This window comes from Pinus tabuliformis, chromosome X, assembly GCF_031772625.1.
Source record: "Pinus tabuliformis cultivar Carrire ecotype Pingquan chromosome X, CPIR1, whole genome shotgun sequence".
NCBI classification, from domain to species: domain Eukaryota; kingdom Viridiplantae; phylum Streptophyta; class Pinopsida; order Pinales; family Pinaceae; genus Pinus; species Pinus tabuliformis.
The window spans coordinates 1,178,794,411-1,178,817,764 of record NC_142308.1 but is presented as its reverse complement, the minus strand read 5'-3'; the positions used below and the strand labels follow the sequence as shown (position 1 = coordinate 1,178,817,764).

The 23,354-nt window shown below is 33.8% G+C and overlaps 1 protein-coding gene across 1 annotated transcript; it reads left to right on the top strand.

Moving 5' to 3' along the window:
• Positions 1-710: 710 nt before the first annotated feature.
• On the top strand, positions 711-21,962 carry LOC149144151 (U-box domain-containing protein 52-like). The gene is made up of 11 exons (XM_089452046.1): positions 711-1,347; positions 3,040-3,161; positions 3,270-3,388; positions 3,777-4,126; positions 4,310-4,422; positions 4,550-4,783; positions 5,312-5,473; positions 5,671-5,838; positions 11,379-11,540; positions 20,843-21,115; positions 21,252-21,962. Exons 1-11 carry the CDS (start codon positions 711-713, stop codon positions 21,960-21,962), a joined length of 3,051 nt encoding a protein of 1,016 aa, XP_089308172.1.
• Positions 21,963-23,354: the final 1,392 nt, after the last annotated feature.

Here is a 23,354-nt window from a genome sequence, read left to right as displayed (position 1 = left end):
GAAGCAGTCGGGCATGTTTCACATTGGCTACACCTACCAACGAAAGCGATGTAAATGGGCAGAATCCGAAGATCGGACAATCCAGATGACAGCATTAGATATTTAATACGTGACTTTAATATTCACTCAGTTTAATACGTAACTTAATACGTAACTTGAATACTTTCACCCCATTAATAAGACTATAACATTTTAGATATGTATTAATAGAATTTTCAAAATGTAATAATATTTTATTTCTTTTTATATAATTTTAAATGATTGAGTCGTGAAAGAATCAATCGAAATTTTCTGTCGGTCGCAGTTCATCACATATTCCAGTAATTCTACTAACTAATGAAATAAAGTTTCATGCCAGTGATTCTCTTAAAAAAAATAGTGTAGCATGTTTCACATAGATTGCAGCTGGCAATTATGGTGGGGAACGTTTGTCTCTAAACTAACGTATGCCAATTCGGTACGCCAGAAAAGAATGACGCAGTATTTAAGATATTGGAGTGATCTAACGAAAGGAAGTCTCTGGTGGCTTTCTCGTTCAGAGAGGAAAAGCCCCGGAGAATGCCAGATGCACAGGCAATTCTTTTTTCCTACATGGGTAAAGGTTGTAGGTTGGGTTGGTTGGATGACTGTACTGAGATGTTAGCAAGCAACTCCATGGTCTAGTTTTTGGGAAAAAATAGGAGTTCATTAGCTCCACGGATTTTGAAATTATGGGGGACAAAATGAAGGTATATGCACGAATGTGGAAGGCTGTTTTAGAAAAAATTCGTGTGAATGAAAGTATAGGGAAAGCTACTGTCAACAAAAATTCAGGAGATATTGGTCGCCTGACAGAGAGAGAGTCGTGGCAAGAAATTGAACAGAATTCAGAGGAATTGTGTGGCTTGACCGAGAATAAGTCATCGCAGGAGATTGGACAGAATTCTGGGGAAATGGGTGACTTGACAGAGAGAAAAGATTCCCAAGAGATTGGAGAGAGCTCAGGGAAAATGGGTGGTTTGATAGAGAGTAAGTTGTCGCAAGAGATTGAACAGAACTCGGGGGAAAACGGTGACTTGGCAGAGAGAAAATTTTCCCAAGAGATTGGAGAGAGTTCAGGGCAAATCCGTGGCTTGACAGAGAGTAAGCTGTCGCAAGAGATTGAAGAGATTCCAGATGCTGCTGATAGTTCTGCTTCTACTTCTGCTGCTTCTTCTTCTTCTTCTGTAGTTGCTTCTGTAGTTGCAGTATGTGTGGAGAAGAATAGCGAACATGCAGTGAGATGGGCATTGGATACCTTAGTTTCTGATGGAGGCCAATTGACGCTGATATATGCCAGGCGTCCCATTGTTGCTGTTCCCACTCCCAGTATGATAATCCTAAACCTCTGGTGTTTTCGTCTATTATGAATTTCCTTTTTTTTTTTATTTCCCAGATGCACATCAACAATTGTTTTATTATGAATTTCCTTTTTTTTTTTATTTCCCAGATGCACATCAACAATTGTTTTCTTTTCAACCTCTGGCAGGTTTTTTTTTTTTCAAACTGAAAAAATCATGCTTGGAGTAGCTAACAAATATACATAGTCTTGGTTAGACTTGGACCATAAAACATAGTCTTCCACAGAATTGGACCATAAAACTTGTAATATCAAATTTTCCCATCTAACTTAACTTAGAACTCCAGCAAAATTGATTGATAATATAAATGTTTTCCTATTATAAATTTGTACATTTTACTTTCCAGGTCTAAGAGATGCAAATAGACAGTTAAGGCACCATTGTCCTATGTGTTGCACTCCTCGTTAATGGGTGTGTAGAAGCATTACTTTCCAGGTCTAAGAGATGCAAATAGACAGTTAAGGCACCATTGTCCTATGTGTTGCGCTCCTCGTTAATGGCTGTGTAGAAGGATAATCCAACGCTCCCCGTGTGTTTCGTGGCATGTGCTTAAATCTAGCAATGTGTCTGTTTACTAACACTTGTGGGTTTTGATGTAATGGCAATAGTGACTCCAACAAGTGGTATCAGAGCCAAAGGTCTTGAGTTTGAAACACACACTCCTTGGGGGAGGAGATTCTGTTTACTAACACCTACTGGTTTTGGTTTTGGTGTGTTTCGTGGCATGTGTCTTTTTACTAACACCTGTGGGTTTTGGTTTTGGTGTGTTTCGTGGCATGTGTCTGTTTACTAACACATGCGGGTTTTGGTGTAACAACAATCATGACTCCAACACTATGACCAACATAGATCTAACATAAGCTCATAAAGATCAAATTTCTTGTCCAAACTTATTTTAGAGTCAAAAAACAACATATAATTTTTTATTGTTTAAATTATATATCTGAATATTATATATTATCTAATATGTATATTACAAAGATTTTAACTGGTTGAATATTTTATTCTATATAACCTTAAATTAATTTTTTTAACATTTTTCCTATATATAAATATATATGAAATTGATATAAAGTATTAAAATATTTTTATGAAATATAAAATTTTAACATCTTATTCATATATTTTTTTCCGTTTCTAATTATTTACATAAAAATATATTATATTTAATTAATTAAATATAATATATTTTCTTTTCTTTTTTATAATAACACATATTATTTTTTATTTATTTGATTTTAAAAGAGGCCCATATACTTATACATCGCTTTTGATATTTATAATTATTTTATTATTGATATTTATAAATTAATTAAATTTATTTTAAATAGCTGAGAAGCATAATTGAGTCTCTACTCAAATTCAATTCCTATCAATAATATCAGAAGCTTTGGTAAAATAGCTTTACACCTTATCAAAAATCAAAACATATATATTCATTATCTGAAATATAAAACTATTTTTCACATTTAAAAAAAAAATCGTTGAAATATGAAAATCAACTCGTAAAATTGATCTGAAACTACGTTTATGGACTTCCCATTCTGCCGAGCGTTTGAAGATTTTTACTTCCAAAATAAACAGCGAAATTCCAAGGTTTTGAGTTTTCTATGATTGCATTCCACTACATTAAATAACTTTAATTTGTATCTGGTTGCAGTGGGAAACTACCTGCCAATTGCACTGGCAAGCAGTGATGCTGTAGCGGCTGAGATGGAAAAAGTTGCATCACAAACTATTAACCTGATCTGGCCTCTCCAGCAGATGTGTCACAGCCAAAAGGTCAGCTTAAATCTTTGTCCTCTTGGAGATTTTTAATTATGAGACAGCTTACAGTTTTGCCATGTCAGACTGGAGCAGTTGTATTAACTCACTGTCAATGGAAAATAGGTGCAGACAGAAATCACTGTGCTAGAAGATCATAATATAGCAAGAGCAATTCTGAAACATATCTCAGAGTCCGGAATCAATAAGCTCGTTATGATGTCTTCGAATCCTCTAGTAAAAAGGTAAATCAGTGCGAAAATAAGCAATTGTTTTTTAGATATTTCAATTAAACAACTCACTATCGTTCGATTGCTTCACAAAATTTCCCATGGTTTGGTAGCACTTCTACTGTTCATCACAATTGTTATCTAATTTGATTTATTGTATGCTTATCCCAGCAAAATTTTGATTGTAAAGAGTAAACAGAGAGCAGAGAGTACACATACAATACCATTTCTTACATTGGACTCCATTAGATATTCTTTGTTTTATTGTATGTTTATCCCAACAATATTTTGATTGTACAGAGTAAGCTGACAATACAGATTACTGATACATGCCATTTCTTACATTGGGCTGAATCAGTTCTTATTTCATAACATATTGTTCATGGTCTGAATTATTTTGTAGAAAACCTAAAGGGCACGATAAAGGTCATGACAGTTGGAAGCTTAAACGCGACAATAGTATGAAACCTAAAGGCAACGATAAAGGTCACGACAGTAGGAAGCTTAACAGCGCCAATAAAGACCTTACAGGCGATGATATGCTAGCAAGTACTGCAATGAAACCCCCAAAGTCTTGTTCTGTATATGTTATTTCAAAAGGAAAAATTGCTAAAATAAATCGAAGCAATTCTTCGGCACGAGATAGCAGCAGTAGTTCAGACGATACTTTTCTGTCAGGAGGTATTACAATATTCGTTGGCAACGACAGCGTTGGCAACGACAGTTTCTCTACTGTGCCCTGGATTGTTTTATGTAGTCGCAATTCTGCAATCTCTCTTACCTGCAATTTACAGTTTCAATAATTTAAAATGAGCCATGTGTTATGCCAATTGTGCTTGAAACAATTCATTTCACTCTACATTTTCTAGTTTGAGTAAAATATATCTAAATTTGCCTTTCGTAATTGTTCTGACCTATTTTTCTTTTATTGTTTAGATATGACAGGGAGAAAACTTTTGGATCCTAGTCAAACCACTATAAATAATGTGAATGGCAACCAGATCGTTGAGAACAACGGAAAGGATTTTGAGGATTATTTTAGATCAAAAGTGAGAAAAACTAGCTTCTTTTGATAAGCCTAGTGAAAAGGAATTTGCTACTCACACAATAAAGACTAATATTTAATGTTTATATTTTTTTGAACATGACTCATTTGAAATTTTTACTATCCTGTAGAAACTAGCATCAAATGTAGAAAAGGAATTCTGTTCCGCAACTGAATGGAAAACTGTTTCCTGCATGCAGCCTGATATTGGGTCTAACTTAGGAAGGCTGTGGAATGGGCTTCAACCAAAAGGGAAGACGTACAGAGAAGCAATTGCATTTGAAGAGGCATTTGCTGCAAATGAGAATGGCAACCAGAACATTAAGAACAATAAAAGTGATTTTGAAGACCCAAGTATATCAAAGGTGAGCAAAACTATCTTCTTTTCAGTAATTTTCCAGTCTCAAAAGAAAGAATAAATTTTAATGTATATATTTTTACGACTTGATTTATTTTTACTATTTATTATAAACTGAAACTGAACTGGGATTTATTGGAGAATCTAATTTCAACTACTTGTTGGTATCAAAACCCTCTATCCAAGTGTCTTAATTCAGTTGTAGTTAATCCAGTTTACTTCAGTCTTAATGCAGTTATTTATTATTGATATCTCCAATATAATCTTATTTAACTAATTCTTAATATTGAGAAAAGCAACTCTATGCTCCACCTTATTCATTTATTGTTAAAATGGTCTTAATTCAGTTTCAATTAGTCCAGTTTAGTTCAGTCTTACTGCAGCCATTTATTGTTGATATTTCCAATATAATCTTATTTAATAAATAAATAATATTGAGAAAAACAACTCTATATTCCAAGGAATTCATTTATTGTCTGAATAAAATGCGAAAAGAAAAATTATTAATAAACTTAATGGCATATTGTTTCTGCAGCCTGATATCAAGAGTAAATTAGAAAAACTGAAAACCGAACTTCAACCTACCGAGACACACAAGGAAGAAATTGCATTCGAAGAGTCAATTGTTACAAATGAGAATGACAACCAGAAGCTTGAGAACAACAAAAGGGATTTTCAAGGCCCATTTATATCAAGGGTGAGCAAAACTAGCTTTTTTTTTTAAGGATGCTTAGTGAGAAAAATTCCACTAGTCAGACATTAAAGACTAATTTTTCACATTTATATATATATTTTTTGACATGATTCATTTTTACCGTCTATTACAAACTAGGATGAAATGTAGAAAGGAAAATCTGTTCCACAATTGAATGGCAAATTGTTTTCTTCATGCAGCCTGAGACTAAGACTACATTAGAAAAGCTAAAGATTGAATTTCAACATACGGCGGAGAGGTATAGGGAAGCAATTGCATTCGAAGAAGCCATTGTTGCAAGTGAGAATGGCAGCCAGAACCTCGAGAACAATAGAAGGAATTTGGAAGGTTCATCTATATCAAAAGAGGTAAGAAAAAATAGTTTCTTTTGCATCATGGTACACACTAAAGACTAGCGTTGATATTTTTTTGGGATCTGATTCATTTTTACTCCTGAGCTTATCTCGAATGGATTTGCTGAATATTTCACAATCAAATAGATATGGGCGCGATCAATTATTTGAGGGCACCCATGTCCATCTAATTACTAAATATTTAGCTAATCAACTATTGAAATAAAGAAGCTCCATTTTTACTATCCAATACAAACTAGGATGAAATGTAACTTAAAATAGAAAACTCACAAACTTTTATTGATCATTTGCTCGATTACATCTTCATTTATATAGGAAACTCACAACCAATTCTGGTAACCAATTCCTAACTACTCACAACTACATCTTGTTCAACTGCTCATAACTAATTCAGTTTCTACATTATTCTCACATCCTCCCTTAATGGAGAAATGGATTCTCTACAATACCTAACTGACTTCTAAAAACTTCAAATTTGATTTTACCAAGGGGCTTAGTAAATATATCAGCCACATTATCCTTGGTATTACAAAATATCAACCCAATTTCTTTGGACTCAATTTTCTCACGTACAAAGTGGTACTGTAACTCAACGTGTTTTGTTCTAGCATGGTAAACTGGATTATGTGCTAATTTGATAGCACTCTGATTATCACAATTGATACATGTTGCACCACTTTGCGCTTCTTCAAGATCAGCAAGAACTCTCCGCAACCAAAGAGCTTCACAGGTGGCATTGGTTAAAGCTTTGTACTCTGATTCTGTTGATGATAAAGAAACAGTTGGCTGTTTCTTACTGCTCCAAGATACGACCCCTGATCCAATATGGAATGCATAGCCAGAGGTAGATCGTCTGTCATCTGGATTTCCTGCCCAATCTGAATCAGAAAAACCTGTCAGTACAACATCAGATACATCAGTATACATAATACCAAGATTCACTGTTCCCTTTAAGTATCGGAGAACTTTCTTTGCAGCAATCCAGTGATTTCCTGAAGGCTTAGCCATGAATTGACTAAGGATACTGACTGAGTATGCAATGTCTGGCCTGGTAGTGGTGAGATAGTTCAAACTTCCCACTAACTGACGATATAATGTTCCATCTGCCTCTTTCGAACCATCTTCTTTGTACAACTTTGAATTCTGTTCTAAGGGAGTTGACATAGCTTTACAATCTATCATATTGAACTTTTTAAGAATCTCCTTTGTATATTTGCTTTGAGTGATCAATGTTTTACCAGTTTCTCTCCATACCTCAATGCCTAAACAGTAATGCATTTCACCCAAATCTTTCATTTCAAAAACCTGTGACAACTGAACTTTAATTTCTTCAATTAACCTGTGAGCATTGCCTGTTATAATGAGATCATCCACATATAAAGATATTAAAGCAACATGTCCTTTTTCATCTTTCTTTACATACAAGTTAGGATCATTTTTGCTTTTCACAAACCCATTCTGAAGAAAGAAAGTATCAATCTTTACATACCATGATCTTGGTGCCTGTTTCAAACCATACAATGCCTTTCTTAACCTGCAAACCAGATGCTCCTGTCCCTGTTTGACAAACCCTTCAGGTTGAACCAAATAAACTTCTTCCTGTAAATCACCATTTAGAAAAGCAGATTTGACATCCATTTGATGTATATTCCAGTTATGTTTTGTGGCTAAGGCAATCAGTAATCTAATTGTATTCAACTTAGCTACTGGTGCAAAAGCGTCTTCATAATCAATGCCCTCCTGTTGAGCATATCCTTTTGCTACTAATCTTGCCTTAAATTTATCAATTGTACCATCTGCTTTAAATTTTGTTTTATACAACCATTTGCTTCCAATTGGAACTTTATTTTCAGGAAGTTCCACTAATTCCCATGTTTGATTTTTCATAATAGAAGCATACTCATCATTCATAGCATTAATCCATGGTTCATGTTGTTTAGCCTGCTCATAATCAATTGGTTCTTCAACATTCATTATATTAGACATTAAGGCATAGTCTCTATACCTTGCAGGAGGCCGAGTCTGTCGGGACGACCTTCTTGGTGTGGGTGTTTCATCCATGATTCGTCGGCTTTGAGGTGTATCACCCCCTTGTGATGACTCACTGCTGCTAGATGTGCTCGTACTGCTGCTATCATCCTGATCCTGTACCTGTACCTGGACCTGTTCCTGTTCCTGTTTAATCATAGTATCAAGCTTGATATGTGCATCATCATTAGAAATATGCCATGTATCATTCTTTGTATTACTTTTATCAGTCTGCTCATGAAACAATACATCACGACTTGAAAATAGTTTATGGGAACTTGGATCAAACAATTTATAGGCTTTCTGATCCGTACAATATCCAATGAAAATACACTTGATGGACTTGGCATCAAGTTTTCTTCTGTTAGCTTCAGGAATATGAGCAAAAGCAGTACATCCAAAGACTTTGAAATGACTCACATCAGGTTTATAACCATAAAGAACCTCAAAAGGAGTTTGAAAAACTAATTTCTTAGTGGGACATCGATTCTTCAGATAAACAGCAGTGTTAATGGCTTCTGCCTAGAAACCATTAGAGATGTTCTTACCTTGCAGCATACTACGAGCAGATTCCACCAAGGTTCTATTCCATCGCTCAGCAACACCATTTTGCTGAGGGGTATGTGGCACAGTGAACTGTTGTTGAATTCCATTAGATTTACAATAGGTGTTAAATGCCTTTGATTTATATTCACCCCCTTGATCAGATCTGAGTATTTTAATCCACTTTCCTGTTTGTTTTTCAACCATATTTCGAAATTCTTTAAAATACTCAAATATATCACTTTTCCTTCTAACGAAATAGACCCAGGTATATCTAGATCTATCATCAATAAAAATAACAAAGTATAAAGCACCACCAAGAGACCTAGTTTGCATAGGTCCGCATACATCAGTGTGAATTAATTCAAGAATATCATACTTCTGTTTCTCAGTATGAACAGAAAACTCTTCTCTATGATGCTTACCAAGTGCACAAGCTTCACATGGTAAATGTTCACACTTCATCTCAGGAAGACCTTCAACCATTGTTTTCCTTTGTAACAACAATAAATCATTGTAATTGAGGTGCCCATACCCGTGATGCCATAATTCTGCTGTCGATGTCTCTTGAGATGTCAATGCAACATGGTGCTTGACTGTCACATCCAATCTGTATAATCCTCCAACCCTTGTACCTGTAGAAACAACCTTGTAGTGGTCCTGAACATCTTTCACTATACACCCCAATTTACCAAATTCTACTTTTAAATGATTATCAGTGATAGCGGAAACAGATAGCAGATTCTTTTTAAGAGCAGGTACATACATCACATTATGAATCTGTCTCATTTGTCCATTAGGTAAGTACACATTTACTATGCCATAGCCTTGAACTTTAAGTGACCTATCATCTCCTAAGTAAATGTGTGTACCATCAGATTTCTCAAAATATTTATCAAACCATTCTTTATTACAAGTCATGTGTGCCGATGCACCAGAATCTATAAACCAAGTATTCTCATCATCAGTTTCAGCAGACAATGCAGCATCAGAAAGAAATAACTTAAGATTTTTAAATCCATCATTCACTGAGGTGTCTCTGTTTATGTAGTTTCCATTATGCCTGTTATGTCTTTGATTTGATTCATTATTCTTTCTCCTATAGCAATCTTTTGCCAGATGTCCAGGTTTTCCACAATAATGACATACAATGTTCCTTTTAACATAAGAATCAGGAGGTGCCTTACCTTTCTGCTTTGCTTGAAAATGGCCTCTGTTTCTGTCCCATGATCTCCCTCGGAATGGTTTTTGGCCTCTGGCAGTCAAAGCCAAATCAGAACCATTTGACTCGAGTTCAAATGTTTTCATGCGCTCTTCTTCTTGAAGAAGAATTCCAGCCAATTCTTCAAATGTAGGAGGTGTCGGTCTAGCTGAGAGAGCTGAAATAAAGACTTTATAGTCGGGGACTAACCCCTTTAAAGTAACAGTTACCAAGTCTGTACTAGAAACCTTTTCACCAATATCACCAAGCTTATCACTAAAGTCTTTAATTCGGGAAACAAAGTTACTAATGCTTTCATTGGCATCCATTTTGATAGATAGCAGCTTTGTTTTTAAAAATAAAATACAATTTGCATTAGAAGTCTCATACAAACTTTTAAGAGTGTCCCATGTCGCCTTCGAAGTTTCACAGTCCCGAATGTGAGGAATAATATTGTCCTTCACTGACATACGGAGCAGCACCCTTGCTCTCACTTCGCGCTTCTCCCAATCTTGAGTGTTAGTAGGAGGTTGAGGCTTGGTCTCGTCACCTTTTACAATCGACCAGAGATTGTATGCCTCCATTACTGTGATGATCTTAAATTTCCAATTTACATAGTTTTCTCCGTCAAGTTTTGAAGACTCATTTAAATATGAATCTGCAAGAGGATTAGCCATCTCTCCACCAATGACCAAATACAAACAGAAAATTGTAAGCTTCTTAAACAACTTAAACAATAATACCGCAGGCCTCACTGCCTCAGAAATTTAATAACTAAAACTCTGCGTATACACTTCAATTGACAGGTTCAGCACTTTAATTCTTTTCTGACAGCAGGCTGTTCTTAAACAATTTAGTGCGAGTGGATATGGAAATTCTGATACAATAGTTACAGATGAGGCAGAGTTTCAGCGGCACCAACTACTTGAAAAACTTTATATATATCTACTCGAACAGGAAAGCATTTTCAAAGAGACGTTGTGCGTGGAGTTGAAGGACTCATAACTACTGGTTCTAAATAGATTGAAATAGGAACAAAGTTATCTGAAGATTGCCGTAAGTATGGAGCGGAGAATACTAGTTATAGTGGTGGGACTTTAGCAAAAGCTGCATCTGCTTATGGCACAGCCCGTGCTAACATTAATAAGGAACGGGACAAACAAAACGTAATTGGAATATTGCTGATACTGTTACCGGATCTTCCACCAGCCAGGCGTCGACTCACGCAGGCTCTGTATTCAGAAAACAGCGGCAGCCTAGTGGCTCCTTCACACGCACAGGCTCCTTCACACGCATCAATTCCAGCCTCCTTTCATACGCAGCAAGTCAACAGCGGCAGCCTAGTGGCTCCTTCACACAGCAGGTCGCCTAAGGTCCGCCTTACGCAGGTCTCAGGGAGCCTTCACACGCAGCCTAGTGGCTCTCCTTTACACCACGTTTCACACGTAGCAGGACGCCTCACGCAGGGCCTAGTGGCTCCTTCACAACTTGGACTCACGCCTTCGCTTCAGGCCAGACTCACTGCCCTTTGGCTCTGATACCAACTTAAAATAGAAAACTCACAAACTTTTATTGATCATTTGCTCGATTACATCTTCATTTATATAGGAAACTCACAACCAATTCTGGTAACCAATTCCTAACTACTCACAACTACATCTTGTTCAACTGCTCATAACTAATTCAGTTTCTACATTATTCTCACAATGTAGAAAGGAAATTCTATTCCACAACTGAATGGCAAACCATTTCCTGCATGCAGCCTGATATGTGGTCTAAATTAGAACGGTCAAAGACTACGGTGAATATGGATCAGGAAGCAATGCAACCTGATATGTGGTCTAAATTAGAACGGTCAAGGACTACGGGGAAAACGTATAAGGAAGTAGCGGCATTTGAAGAGGCAATGTTTGCAAAGTGCAAGGTGAATATCCTTTTCTATATACTATATTCTCTATGTTTACTGGTTCTTATTGACCTTGTCATTCATCATTTATGTTCAAAATCTAATGATGGTCAAAATTTGTGTTTCACGTTATTGAAACTAAAAAGAAAATAAATTAAAAATTTCTAAAGGGATTTCTATTGCAGAGTTATAGATAAAAGAAATATGGGGTTTTTGTTTTGATAAAAGGACACTTCATTAACTAGGAAGGAAAGCCATGGGAGTTTAGTAGCCAATAGAAGAAAGAAGATGAAACCATATAGGTAGAGAGGAGTATGGGAGATTAGTAGAGAATAAAAGAAGGAATATGAAGCTACATAGATAGAGATGTGTGAATTGATCTAAAATAAAAGAAATATGGGGTTTTTGTTTTGATAAAAGGACACTTCATTAACTAGGAAGGAAATCCATGGGAGTTTAGTAGCCAATAGAAGAAAGAAGATGAAACCATATAGGTAGAGAGGAGTATGGGAGATTAGTAGAGAATAAAAGAAGGAATATGAAGCTACATAGATAGAGATGTGTGAATTGATCTAAAACAATAGAAATTGGAGAGACACTCATAGAATTTCTTAAAAAGTTGAAAGTCATGGGAGCCGAAAAAAGATGACGTTATAGTGAGGGAGGAGTTAATTATGTACAGCAATAAAAATTGAAAACCCTCCATTAGAATCAGAAAATATTAAAATAGAAAGAAAAATTCTTTAGAGTTAAATTTGAAATGAACAAAAGTCTCGACTTTGTGTGACTAGTAATGGGATATCCTGTGTAAGACTATTGAATAGATAAAGAAATATCATCCTTGGGTTGTGCATGCAAGAATCGGGCATACTAGAAGTTGATATGATTAAAGAACTCATATCAAAGAACTCAACAATTGGTTGTTGGTTAGTTATTTTATTGCTTGTTGGATGGTGGAGTATCCTGAGACTTTTGCATTGTCTTTTCTTTGAACATGTTGATGTTATAGCTTGGCTAGAGGGTGACATTCGGTGGAAAATAGATCCAGAGAGATTTTTATAATTGGGTGGAAAATTGATCTATTTTGACTGATTTCTTGTTATTTAATTTTGGAAAAGTATCCATAGATATTTTTATAATTGGGTGGAAAATTGATCTATTTTGACTGATTTCTTGTTATTTAATTTTGGAAAAGTATCCATAGATATTTTTATAATTGGGTGAAAAATTGATTTATTTTTACTGATTTCTTTCTATTTAATTTTGGAAAAGTATAAATACATATTTTTGTCTCATTCTTTGTTGTTAATTATATGTTTTGAATTATAAATGGTTGTTGTTATAAATAAATGCATTAAAGTTACATGTAGGTTTGTTATTTCTATATTACCAACAATAATGGTAACAGAGTTATGAACACATATAGGTGGGAATCCTATAGGAATTTGCAAACTTAATTATGTGAATCAATTTTTAAAACTATATAAATATTTTGATGAGATTTAGAATGATTGACTACATATTAAGCTTCAATACTGCGATCATCGATCATCTAAACTATTATCTAGAAAGATTGCGTCACACTATATCATCCTTCCAAAAAAAATGATCACTTTTATCAAAGTCTCATGTATTTTCTTGAGTGAATTCTAGATTTGTCACTACCATTATCTGTGTCACACTAGAAATCATCCTTCTAAAAAAATTCTCTTTTATTAAATTATCTATCTTCTAATTTATCCTCGAATGAGTTTGGATATAAATTTGGAATTTATCCTTAAATGAGTTTGAATATAAATTTAGGGAAATTCTACTTAACCTTGTATGAATACCTAATCTCTTAGTTTTTCCTTTATTATATTCCTTCCAACCTAGGTTTGGAGACATTCTAGTTAACCTTTTATGATAAGAGGCTACACTGTATTTCACTGTACCTTTTAACATGTAAGTATATTTTGATATTTTTAGATTTCACAAAGTAATTGATAGTGCTTATAGGTGAGAAAGCCTTGTATTATGTTTTATATAAATATATCATGAAATTGTGCTTAGATGTGTTGAAATAAATTGTAGATCATTTAAACTTATTTTACATGTGGTAAAATTTGGTGTATAAATATTTAAAAATTGATTAATTTTGAGGCTTGGGATGTAGATAAGGTTGGATAATTTCAACACTTTGTATTGTTTTAACAAAAGTCACAAGTTGAATTTAATGATCACAATACCCCTAGCCTATGCATGTGTGTATATTTTATCGTAAATAACTTAAGTTTATATAATAATTTTTCTAAAAGAAATAATGATAGAGTGGGTAGAGAAAGACATATATTGCATAATTGAGATAAAGAAAAGAAGCTTAAAGGAATAAATTCCAACCAATTTGAAGTATTAACTTGCAAAGTGACATTTTAATTCTTGAATTAGATAGTATAATCAAACAATGTTACTTGTTTAGACAAGCCATATACAAACATTTCTGTATGGAAAATAAATATGGAATGATTCTATGTAATTGTTTTTATTTGGGGGGATTCCTAGGTTGGGCATGATTGATGTGATTAACTAAGAGCAGTGATTTAATAATATCCTAAATATAGATTGACACCCTCCTCCATTATAGGAAGTTTATCCATCACATTATTAGAATTATAATAAGTTAGCTTCAGACTCTTTTGCCACAGCTATTTCATTCTAATAAAGGAAATTGAAACAAACAAGAGAAGATTATATTAGAAAGCTTTACATAAGAGAAAAATGGGTATAACCTTGTAAAAGGGGGTTACCATATTATGGGACCAAATAGAATATAAGAGAAAGGAAATATAACCTAGTAAACAATAGGAAAAGTAAGATGAAGCCACAAAGAGAAAGGGGGAAGAATTGATGTACAACAATAGAAACTAGAATAAGTGGACATATACAGAAAAATTAAAGAAACTTCATCATAAAATACCCAAGGACCAAGACAAATTATACTAGAGATAAATTTGAAAAGTATAATAGTTTAAACTTTCTACACACAGTGAGAGCAATAGAGAGAAAAATGGTTGTTGGATTGTTGAGTGAATAGGTGAGTATCGTCTTTGTGTTGGGTTGCAAGGATCATGGCGCTAGAAGTCGATCTAATTAAACAACATAACAATGAGGTGTTTGGTTGATATTTTATTAATTTTTGAGATGCGCTAAGAGTTTTGAGTTATCTTGTTCTTCACGTTGGTGGTATCTTACCCTAGATAAGGGGTGGGATCCATATGAAAATAAGTACAATTGGGTGGAAAGTTATCTATTTTACCTAGTTTCTTACTATTCATATTTTAAAAAGGTTAAGTACTCTTTATGTCTTTGATTTTATTTATTTATTTATTATTATTATATGTTTCAAATCAAGATTTTTTTTGGTATGTAAATTTTTAACCCTCATTATTTGGAATATCATCTACATGGGTTGGTTCAATCTCCCTATCATTCCTCTAATTAAATCATATCTATTATTAATTGATATGGAAATACTTATTCACACAAACACCTGCAATATTAATTTTATTATAAAATAATTATACAAAAGTTTTATTATTTTATATATATTTTTAAATTTGGTAGGACCTTTTCATTCATTTTCATCGAAAAGGTAGGTTACATCCATAATTCAAATGGTTAGGTGGTCTCAACCTGTGCAGTGGGAAACCAGATCTATTATCCACCTAACTACATTATAAGCCATCCAAAACCATAAAACTTTAAGATTGTCAAGCAAAGCTATATGTGTCTGAGTATCTTTAAGTCATCTAAAATCTAAAAAATTAAAACAAGATATCATAATTTGCAGAGCCTTCATTATTCATAACAAAATTTAAATCCAAAAATAAGCAAAACAAGTTGCTAGCCATTAAAAGAGGCCACTCGAGCTAGGTCTTTCACACTTGAACCAGGTAATTCTGTCTGAGGGAGACATGGAATATGTTTCTCGATGCAACTAAGGAGGGCATTCCATTGCTGAATCTAGAACTATATAAGTTCATATTCGTTATGAATTTCCTAGAGACCAGGATTGGTCTTGGAAGGGACAGCTGAAGGATTCATCAAATCTATTGCCACGATATTCTTCATCAACTAGTAAAGGTAGAAAATATGCTTATATTGAGAGGACCGACCTCTAGAGTGTCCAGGATCTAACACCAAGTCTTGCCATTCCTCCATATCTAGCTCTGCATAACCTCCCTATTGGTTTAATTCTTCCTCCCAACCAGATATTAATTGACGAACCTGATTCAATGTGCCTGTCTAGTATGATTGAGTTGAGTCCCAAATGAGTCTCGAAGTGGATTTGCGACCCCTACCCCTAGCTTGGTGAGGATGGGGTTGACTACTTCCCCAATGCTACCCTACATTTCTATTGCGCCCATCACCTCCACTAGTCGAGGAGCCTCTGTCAAAGGATAGGTGTGCCATGTTGTTATTTAAACAAATACTACAATGATGTGAAACCTTGGGACATGAAGCCAAGACTTCGAGCAGTTATCAAGCTTAAGGTCCTGATGCACACACTATAAATTTAAACCTGTAAGGATACGACAACAGAAATCCACATAACAATGAGCATTAAGAAAAAAGAACCCAACATTCTCGCTTGGATATAAAATTGGTATGCTGCAAGAGGCTGAAAAAATCAACCCAGGGCTCTCAGAGCCATCTTAGGAAAAAAGACAGAGTTGATTCACATGGTTCCTTACCAAGGCGACCCCGTTTCTTAACAACCAACAAGATCATCGAACAAACAGGACAATAAACACAATCATCCATGCAAGAGATACATGTTGAATCCTAGAACATAAAATCAAGTACATCCCCATTCGAGACAATAAGATTCCATAATAGTCAGAAACAATTTTACAATATTGAAATAACCCTTGAGAAAAAAAAAATTACTTTCCTCCAAAAATTCACGAATGGATTTTCATCTAAATCGAGGCATGAGTTCATGAACTCTTCTCCATCAATTTATCGAACGAACTTGATTCTCAGGGGAAAGAATATAAGAGAAGCTAATTTAAATAACATACCCGTTGTCGCTGACCATAGGGAGGAGGGAACCGTCTGCACTAGTGTGGTGAGCCTCATGAGGCGCCTTCACGTTCGTCCTCAAGCTTGCCAAAAGACCTATAACTATTCCAACAAAATTATCAGTAACACTCCCTCCTAAAAGTTCATAGCTACCATCATAAAACCAAAACAAGAAGATGTCCCTTCGTCCTTCCATTGAACCATTAATTGTCTACATGTACAACGCCACCTTGCGGGAAAAAGCAAGTATGCGAGGGTTGTAATGAGACCATGACCGTCCCTTGCTATCGTGGAAATAGCTGACATAAATGCCAAAGGTGCCATTTTGTCATCTCGCACCTCAATCGACGGTTTATTATTTGATATTTAATTTAGTCTTCATCTTAATAAACAATAATAATTAAATAATTATATTAAAAGAAACAGTATAATACTATAAATAATTAATATTAAAAAAATAAATTTCTATCTTAATAAATAATAATAATAATATAAAATGAAATGAAATAATAATATAATATTAAAAAATTAATACTAAAAAAACATTATAGGAAAAATAAATAAAAGATTAGATAGATAAATAATATTTAATTTTAATTTTTATAATATATTAAATTAGATTTTATATATAAATAGAGGAATTAATAATTTAATTTTGAATTAAATATTTTATAAATTGTAAAAAGATGTTTATAATGTTCAGAATGATTTATGTAATTTTGAGAAAAACACTCTTCGAGGACTGCTAACCATGAACATCAGAGAAACAACAACAAACCACTTGAATTTCTTGCTCGAACCTAAAGCAAACAATAAAGTACATACATTTGCCAACATAGAAGTCCAAAGTACCCCGCCAAGCTCGGAAAAAGAAACGCTTGACTGCATTTTGTCATCTCGCACCTAGATCGACTGTTTATTATTTGATATTTAATTTACTCTTCATCTTAATAAATAATAATAATAATAATAATTAAATTAAATTAAAACAAACAATATGATACTAAAAATAATTAATATTAAAAAAATTGGCTTCTTTCTTAATTAATAAATAATAATAATAATATAAAATTAAATGAAATAATAATATAATATTAAAAATAATTAATACTACATTTTTTGAAACATTATAGGAAAACTAAATAAGAAGACTAGATAGATGAATGAAAATTATTTTTAATTTTTATGATATATTAGATTAGATTTTATATATAAATAGACGGATTAATTATTTAATTTTGAATTAAATATTTTATAAATTGTAAAAAAACTATTAATAATGTTCAATATTTTTTTGGGTGTAAACAAGCATCATTTGGTTTCATTAATGAAAATAAGAGGATATGGAGTATATTGTTGATTACATTAGAGAGAGACTCACACTCAACGAAAATAAATCAGTGAGAAAAAAACTGTCCAAGGAATGTTAACCACGAACATCAAGGAAACACTACGTAGAGAGAAACAACAACAAACCACATGAATTTCTTCCCAGAACCTAAAGCAAAACATGAAGTACATACATTCACCAACATGGAAGCCCACAGTACCCATGCCAAGCTTGGACAAAGAAACGCTTGAGTTCCATAAAAACATATTAGTGGCAAAAAGACCCAAAACTATGAGCAATGCTATGAGCACATTACACATTTGCATAACACCAAGGCTGAGTCTAGAAGTATTTAGAGACTCCAACTGACATGCACGCAATATCTAGAGAGAATTAAAGACAAAATTCCTACAAAGATTCCCCCAATGAGGGAAATACTGCCAACACCATGATATGTAGTCACATGGACCAAAACCAAAGCGTGAAGTAACAAAATTCCCGTAACACTTGTAATTGCATTCACCAAAAGTTGAACCTGAAAGCTACAATCTTCATTTGTTTGCTTTAGATGAGTCATGATGTGACGAAAAGAGAATAGGTGTGTGCCTTCTATGAGCAGAGGGATTAGTGAGGCCACCAAAATCATAATCTGAAACCAAACAAGACTTAAACCTTCTAAAAAAGAGTCCACATTATTGAGACAAAAACACAAATTTCGAACCATACGCTTGAGGTCCTCCAAGGATGAGAAAATATTATAATTCTCTATTTTCTTGTCCCTGAACAAAAGACACACACAGGTGGAGGTTTGATGATTCATAGCCAGAGAACTGAGAAAATGCATTTTCCTCTTACAAAAGTGACCCAAATTTGGGAACCGCTTAACACCCACACTAGCCAGTTTAGAATCCGAAGCATATGGATGGTCACCACTTTCCAAATCTTCGTACAAGATTTCACAAAGAACCTTCAATGGGACCAAATCAAAAGTAGAGGCAATTGAGCGATAAGAGAAGCGTCATAAACAATGAGACACCCTGAATCCAACAGAAGAGTCACCACCTCAACGATTGGGCATATGTTGGCGAGGAGCCATAAAAACCTCGGATACAAACAATGATCACTAACCAATGCAACACTTTCACTTCCTGGTACAGCTACACAACTATCAACCACCGACCATGTCATCCCAAAGAAACTCCGTAAACTAAAAAATGAAGTGAAACCACACCTTCAGACCCTAATACCACCTCCAACCAACATCCCTCCTCCAAAAGCAAATCTTTAATGACACATACCTATCACCTTCACCGCTTCATGACAATCTGGATGTAAAGACTATAAACATGATTTTATAAGTAATCTAATTTATTATAATAAATATAAGCGTTAAAAAATATAATTTAATAATTTAAAATAATTATAAAAAAAAATAAAGCGATTATAATTTTATGTTATGAATAAACTTTTATATATTTATAGGTATAGAATGATAGGAAAAATATGATATCTCTGATTTTTAAGATAATTTTGCTAGCTAATAGAATTCAGTTAAGATGGGTGCATATTTTATTATTAACTTGAAAGTTGTTAAGCTGGTTGCCTTGCATGCATTATTCGATTATCAATGATCAAGATCTGGTAATATTTTCATTTACTTCTGGGTTTAAGAGTTTTGATTTTCCATAATCTAGCTAAATGGATAGGTTATTGATATTTATTTGATTGAAAGAGATTGTTTTTAAAGAATTTTAATAATTTGGGTTTTTAAGAATTTTAATTTGAAATAAGATGTGAAATTGTTATTACAATAATATTTATTATTATTATTATTTGTATTAAATTAATAATGGGAACGATAATGGTTATTATAGCATCATTATTAATATGAGAATGATTTATAGAGCACTAATCAACATTGATTTATTGGATTTAAACAAACTTGTAAGAAACTACTATTTTTTTTTTTAATTTTATATTATTAAATTTGAGAAATGTTTAATGTTTAGTATCATTATTAGTATGAGAATGATTTGTTATAGCACTAATCAACATTGATTTATTGATTTAAACAAATTTGTAAGAAATTACTAAATTTGTTTTAAATTTTTATATTATTAAATTTGACAAATGTTTAATGTTTTTTGGTAAAAGCTATTTTTATTTTAATATTCTTAATAGAATCTCACTTGAATTGGTTTGGTGAACCGTTTGTTTTTTCTAATAGTGTTGATTTAAATTTCCAAAATATATAGTAATTAGTAAAAAAAAATTAAATTTAATTATGAAAATGCTCATCATGGTAATTTTATTACCATTTAGATTTAATTTTGTATAAAAAATTATCAAAAATTTCAATAAAATTAAAATATATATATATATATATATATATATAATAACACAAAATAAAATAATATATATATATAAAAGAGACTGTAAATCAATTAATCTGTATGAATTTTAGTTCCTACAAAATCTTAGTTCCTACCAAATATTTGAGAATTAAATTATCTCTTCCCCCCAAAAACAGAGAATTAAACTATCTCTTCCCCCTCCCCCAAAAAACAGCTTTTAAGCTGGACCTGAATTTGACTTAAATCTAGTAAGAAATTTTTTTCAAGATAAGCGAATCAAGCAATGCTATTTGTGTCAACCCGTCATGCACAATTGAACATGGAAGATTGACACAGACTGGTTCATGCAATGGCTTTTCCTACTTAGGTTTCTGAACCTTGCTGTGATGTGTCTGATTATCGTTGAGACAATTGAATCTTCAAAGCACAAATGAGAAGTCAATATGTGATGCAGCCGTTCTTGAGATCAATTTATACCTGGAAAGACATTTGGACGGCCTGATACCTTTGGTTTAATGATTCTTAACCGTATTTGGCAAAAAATAAATTCAGACTCACTCTCTTTCGTGCAGGGCACGTTACGAGAGTTGTTGAGATTGGAGGATACGCTGCCAAAGTTGTGGGAACTGGAGAACGCAAAGGATACTTTCATGTCAGCTGATCAAAGATCGAAAGAATATTCAATAGAAGAAATCGAATTAGCTACGGATTTCTTTTCTGAATCACTTAAAATAGGGGATGGAGGACATGGTCCAGTCTACAAGGGCAGTTTGGATGATACCACTGTGGCCATCAAGGTTCTCGCTACAGATGCAGATAGAAACATAGATGAATTCAAACGGGAGGTGGGAAAAGAATTTGAATGATTCACTAACTCTTATCTATTTTTTTCATGTTTAATATCAATTGAAGACATTGGAATGCTAAATGATTAGAATGTGAAGAAAGCTTTGAATAATATTTTGTCAACTAATTTTGCAGATTGAGGTTCTAAGCTGCATAAATCACCCCAACTTAGTTCTGCTGCTTGGCACTTGCCTCCAACGCGGGTGTTTAGTTTATGAATATATGGAAAATGGCAGTCTAGAAGATCAGTTGTCCCACGGGGATGGAAGAGCTTCTCTTCCATGGTATATACGCTTTCGAATTGCTTCAGAAATAGCTTCTGCACTTCATTTTCTTCACACCGCCAAGCCAATGCCAATCGTTCATCGTGGTCTAGAGCCTGCTCACATATTGTTAGATCACAATTTTGTGAGCAAAGTCAGCGATGTAGGACTTTCTAGGTTCATTCCTCCTCCAGTCTCTTTCACTTACACCGAGTACAAGAACGCGGTGCTTGCTTGCACTTACTGTTACATGGATCCAGAGGACGTATTGACTGGAACATCGAGTCCCAAGTCTGATTTATATGCCCTAGGAATCATTCTCCTGCAATTGCTCGCAGCGCAACCCCCAGTAGCCATTAAGGAAAAAGTTCAAAAAGCCATCCAGGAGGGTTCATTCAAAGAAATTCTGGACAAAACTGCAGGGGAGTGGCCCCTTGAGGAAACTACCGAGTTCGCTAAGTTGGCTCTCGAATGTACAGAATTGCTGGGTAGAAACAGACCGGATCTGGAGACACGTGTTCTGCCAGAAATTGAGAGATTCAAAGATATTGCCAACTCACATGCTAAACAGTGCACCTCCTAGCTACTTCATCGTCCAATATTTCAGGTAGATTTTTCTATCTCCAAGATTGTTGTTGACAAATTGGTCCAGAAGCATAAACTCTTCAGGCAGCTGTGTTTAGAAATTCCAAGCTCCCAGGCAGATATTGAGCCACGAATTCAGCTATTCAAATTTTCAAATTTCATTGTTTATTTGGATTCCTTATATGTATACATATATTGCAGAGTTTTCGCATTGGCAATTTCCGGCTGTAATTCTGTACACTATCCTTTCAGAGTGCACTGATAAAATTTAAATAAGTTTCTTCTTATAACGCTTACATTTTTTTTCTCTGAAGGTCTCATCTCATTTATATATGCTTGTAGTGTAAGAAAATAAGCAAATCCCATCATCACCCACTTTGTATTTGGAATCAATTTCTCATCACCCACAGTTTTTGGAAAATTTGTGTAATCTCATTTGTATTCTATAATTATTTTTTTTTTCTTCATTATTCTTTTTAAATTTTAAAAATATTATAAATCTGAATTTTTTTTTTTCCGGCTCTCAAAAATCTTTCATTAATTTCTCCTTCACTCAATTGTTTATCTTTCTTCACCCTCTAATCTGATAAAGCAAACCCAAAATGGAAAGTCTAATCTGATAAAGCAAACCCAAAATGGAAAGACTAATTTGTCGACTCCTCTATGAATCGATTTGTTCTGCTACCACTATGATGAGACGAAAAGGATATGCCCATAATTAAGCAGCAGTGGCCAAACTAAATACGCTATATTCAGGGATAATCAACAGCTCTCGGTTACAAATCTCATATTATTAATAAAGGCGCACACATGCGCAAAACTCAATTCCCCAAAGCCTCTAATTCAATTCCCCAAAGCCTCTACTTAGCAGGGGAATTGTTTGGAAAGTGAAATTCTAATTATATTTAGAGAAAATTTGGTAAGGTTTTTTGTAAATGCAAATTATAATTGTTAAATTTCAAACAATATTTTTACAAGATTTTTTGAAATTATTTTGCCCAGATTCAAACCACTTTTGATGATCCCCACTAATAATTCCTCCACCTCAATAAACGACTCCTTCCCCAAATACTCAACACTGAAAGGTCCCAATACTTAAATCACCCTATCCTCTGATCACCTACACCCAGGCATCCCCTCAAAACAAAGTCGCCGAGATTATTTCACACGAATCAGTTTGCTCGATACTCCATAAAAACAACTTTTGATCATATTTTCGTATACATAAAGATACATTCATATAGAAGTTGCGGTTCCTTCATCAAGTAAAAACAAGAACTTTTATGAAGATTTGTATTTCACTAATTGTTACGTACTAATTCACTGTAAAACCCCATTGATTGATTGTTTCACGCGATTTTTCTCGATATCTCACACTTACTCTGCAACA